A 4150-nucleotide genomic window follows, 5' to 3' on the forward strand; every position below is an offset into this window, starting at 1 on the left:
CTGCATGTATTTAATTTAAATCATATATATATCATGTATTTATTGTTCATCAACTTAGTTTAACATTATTCTCTTATAGAAAGAAAAAATAGGTGTCTCTTTTAAAATCATAAACTGCAAGTATTATTGTTTGGTAATAGCAGAATTGAGAATTAAACCTAATTCTTATGAAAAAGAAAACTCTCTTACAAACAAGGCCCCCTCTCCCCAAATCTCATCATATGAAAAGAGAAAAAGAAAAAGAAAAATCTTTTCCAAATGAAAGAATCCTATAATAATCAGTTCAAAAGATTTGGCTTATATTTTTCTTTAACATTCAGCAATTCATTGAAATTTTAAAAACATTAGAAATTCTCAGTTTGTATATCTTTTTCCCATGGTATATATAAATTAAAATAGCAAGGAACTTAAAGAAAAAGAGTTTTAGAGGCAACTAATAATTTAAATGACACAGGAAAACTGAAAGGGAGAACTGAAAGTGGGAAATTCCTCTCAAATGGAAAGAATGGAGGGCCATCCTGTATAAGTAGCCCACACTCAAGGAGGCAGGACACTCACTCTGCAAACTCTTGAAGACTCAGCTTCAGCACCTACTAGCAGAACAGGTAGCCCCGTGCCTGTTTTCATCATGACCTACCGGTGCCTCCTCCAGATGGCTCTCCTGCTGTGTTTCTCCACCACAGCTCTTTCCAGCAGCTACAGCTTGCTTCGATTCCAACAAAGGCGGAGCGTTGCGGTGTGTCAGAAACTCCTGTGGCAGTTACCTTCAACTCCTCAACATTGCCTCGAGTTCAGGATGGACTTCCAGGTTCCTGAGGAGATGAAGCAGGCACAGCAGTTCCGGAAGGAAGATGCCGTATTGGTCATGTATGAGATGCTCCAGCAGATCTTCGGTATTCTCACCAGAGACTTCTCCAGCACTGGCTGGTCTGAGACCATCGTTGAGGACCTCCTTGTGGAACTCTATGGGCAGATGAATCGTCTGGAGCCAATCCAGAAGGAAATAATGCAGAAGAAAAACTTCACTATGGGAGACACAACCGTTCTTCACCTGAAGAAATATTACTTCAGCCTCGTGCAGTACCTGAAGTCCAAGGAGTACAACAGGTGTGCCTGGACAGTCGTGCGAGTGCAAATCCTCATGAACTTTTCTTTCCTGAAGAGCCTAACAGGTTACCTCCGTGACTGAACATCTCCCACCTGTGGCTCTGGGAAAGGACAATGTGACTTTGACGTGAGACTCCAGTCAGCAGAGGCTCTTGAAGTAACTGACAATGCAATGCGCTGGATTTCAGTGGACAGTTAAAGACTAAGCTATTTTTAAATTGATTTATGCATTATTTATTTATTTTAACTTTTATATGAGAAATAAATTATTTATGAAACAGAAGTCAATGTGGCAGTTTTAATGTCAACTTGATTTATGTGACAACTCATATTAAAAATTGCAGAGCACCCAGTCTTCATAGAATGAGCCTGCCGAGTTGTAGAGTTTCTGGCCCCTGCCCTGGATGAATTTAAAATGAAAGGAAGTCATGTGGAATATACAAGGTAAAAAATGATGAGGGAAGTGATTTTAGGAGAATCGTGGCCTGAGCCTCTACAGAATTAAAATGTAGACACAAGCAGATGACTGTGGCCTTAGAAGCAGGGGTGCCTACTGCTTCTACACTCTGCCCCAGGTTCTTTAACCCTCAAGGTAGAATTTGCCTGGCTGTCAGGGTAACTGGAGGAATATTTCAGCTCTTGTGTTTGCCCTTAATTCATCCCTATTATCTGTGGGATGGCCTACTTTCCTTTCCACATCCCCCCTCATAGGATTTTAAAATGTTTGTGTCCTCCCCCCCCAACCCAGCCATGCCCAAGGGTGAGAAGTTCCCTGGCACTTCTGTGACACTGTTAAGTACCAGTCCCTTTATTGCACTCTTCATGAAACAGCCAAAGTGTATGGTTGTCTTAGGAGAGCTAGGGTCTCTGTCTGCTTCCCTAGGGCATAGACGCCAGAGGGAAAAAAGACTCTGCTTGATACCCCTGCCATCTAACTAGTTGTTTTTCCTCATTTCTTCCCCCAGAAAAGCTAATCTGCTCCTGGTTCCCCCTTCCTTGTTCATACAGGACTATCCTATCTGCTTTTCCAGCTGCTCTGCATCTCTGAAGACACATACTCTCTAAACCCAAATCCAAGACAGGTGTAACAGATGTAGTGGTTTCAGGCCAAGGGAAAAAACAGAAAGCAGGGAAGAAAGGGAAGTTCAGGTGGGAAGAGGGGGCGCTCCCTTATCCTAGGGCTTACCCTGGGAAAATACAGTTTCCCTAGGAGCACATGGGGTGCCAGGCCACCATGGCTGGGACACCATCTTTGTACTGAACCCTTCGAGAACCTGAATTGGTGACTGTTCCTGTCATTAGCTGCTTCCATCATGCACTGTGCTGAGCATTTTCTCCTGGAGCAAATGCCTAGGAGTCTGCCTTGCCTTTAAGCGATTCAGCTTTGAAAAGAAATGTTAGCCAAGTTACTGTGCAGACGATGATCTCGGAGCTCCCCCTTCTGACGGAAGTTGGGTAAGACACCAGCTGTGGCACCGAGAAGCGCGTCTGTTGCTGGGGTCCTCCCAAGCCAGTCAAGGTTCCCGGAACGCAATAAACTTTCCCTCCCCGTCCAGCTCCTCACAGTCTGCGACTCCACAGCCCAGCTCTGCCAAAAACCCTTCTGCACCCATATTTCCTTTCTCCTAGGAGTTAAAAACAAGTCAGGACCTCGAAATGCCGCGTGCTAAGGCTGTCTAGAGCAGTCAAGAGGATGCCAAAGTTCGCCTGGGCCGAACGGCTAAACCGGCTGAGAAAGCCAGAGGCTTGGGCAGCCTTGGAAAGGTCTGCTCTGGGTGTGTGCAGGGGACCAGCCGATAGACGAGAGGCTTCTTCTGCAGAATGAACTGTGCCACAGCTGAGCATGCTGGTCCATCCAGAATATCAAGAGCATGTCCATGAGACTTCCCTGGTGCTCCAGTGGTTAACAATCTGCCTTCCAACCTGCTGTACAGCACAGTGAACTCTGCTCAATGTTACGTGGTGGTCTGGATGGGAGGGGAGTTTAGGGGAAATGGATGCATGTATATATGTATGCAAATAAATGTATGGCTGAGCCCCTTCGCTGTATGCAGAAACTATCACAACATTCTTAATTGGCTATACCCCAATACAAAATAAAAAGTTTAAAAAAAAAGAAAAGAATCTGCCTTCCAGCGCAGGGGACAGACTTTCTATCCTCAGTTGGGAAACTACGATCCAGCTTGTTGTGGGACAAGTAAGCCTGTGTGCTGCCATTACCGAGCCCACAGGCTCTACAGCCTGTGCGCCGCAAGGAGAGAAGTCCTCTCTCCACAATGAAGAGACTGCGTGCAGCGACAAAGACCCAGTGCAGCCAAAATAATTTTTCCTAAACAGTATCCCTGTCATCAGAGAGGATAAATGATAAATCAATATTAATTCTAATAAGAAGGAGGGAGGCTAAGCCCAAACTACATCTATATTTGCATATGCTGAAACAGCTATGCCACATATAAGGCAGCATGTCTTCATAGACCACTCACTACATATGGGGAGGGAAGTAATTATTTCAGCTGGCACCAGAAAACCTCACTAAGAAAGTGCTGGTTCTCGGGAAAAAATACCGAATGGGCCTCTTGCGAAACAAGGTGAGATCTTGAGGTTGTGCGTATGGCAACACAGAAGACATTGCAACACCAATCGCATGTTTTGGGGCATCTGTTTTTGAGGAGGAAAGAGAGAGAAACATTTGGAGCTGTGATGCTCACTAGAATAAGGCAGCAGTGAAAAATTTCTAGCGAGGGCAAATAAAGTTGCCTCACAGGCAACCTGAAATCATGTGCGTTGATGTGATGAAATCGTCTCCTCCATCTTCTTCAGACCTTCAGTAGAGGAGGCTGCCCACACAAAGGCCCCACATGTTCAGGGGTGAAATCATATGGCAAGCAAGTAGAGGGTGTCTAGAGTCTGTACACGAACCAAATCAGTGGGGACAGAAGGCAGAGCCGCTTCCCACTCCCACTCCTCTACCGCCCAAGGAAATCAGGCAGAAGACATGGATTAAGGGGTCAAGCAGTTAGGAGGCCCTGGCAAACATCTCAGT

General features: G+C 45.2%; 1 protein-coding gene across 1 annotated transcript; it reads left to right on the forward strand.

Moving 5' to 3' along the window:
* Positions 1 to 628: 628 nt before the first annotated feature.
* On the forward strand, positions 629 to 1189 carry LOC129557308 (interferon beta-2-like). The gene has a single exon (XM_055427874.2). The coding sequence runs from the start codon at positions 629 to 631 to the stop codon at positions 1187 to 1189; it is 561 nt and encodes a 186-aa protein (XP_055283849.2).
* Positions 1190 to 4150: the final 2961 nt, after the last annotated feature.

Source organism: Moschus berezovskii, chromosome 7 (genome assembly GCF_049115385.1).
Source record: "Moschus berezovskii isolate FMDL1 chromosome 7, NW_MosBer_1.0, whole genome shotgun sequence".
Taxonomy (NCBI): domain Eukaryota; kingdom Metazoa; phylum Chordata; class Mammalia; order Artiodactyla; family Moschidae; genus Moschus; species Moschus berezovskii.

Excerpts from the sequence above, each read along its gene's own strand:
- LOC129557308 (XM_055427874.2), top strand. The coding sequence starts at position 629 with ATGACCTACCGGTGCCTCCTCCAGATGGCTCTCCTGCTGTGTTTCTCC.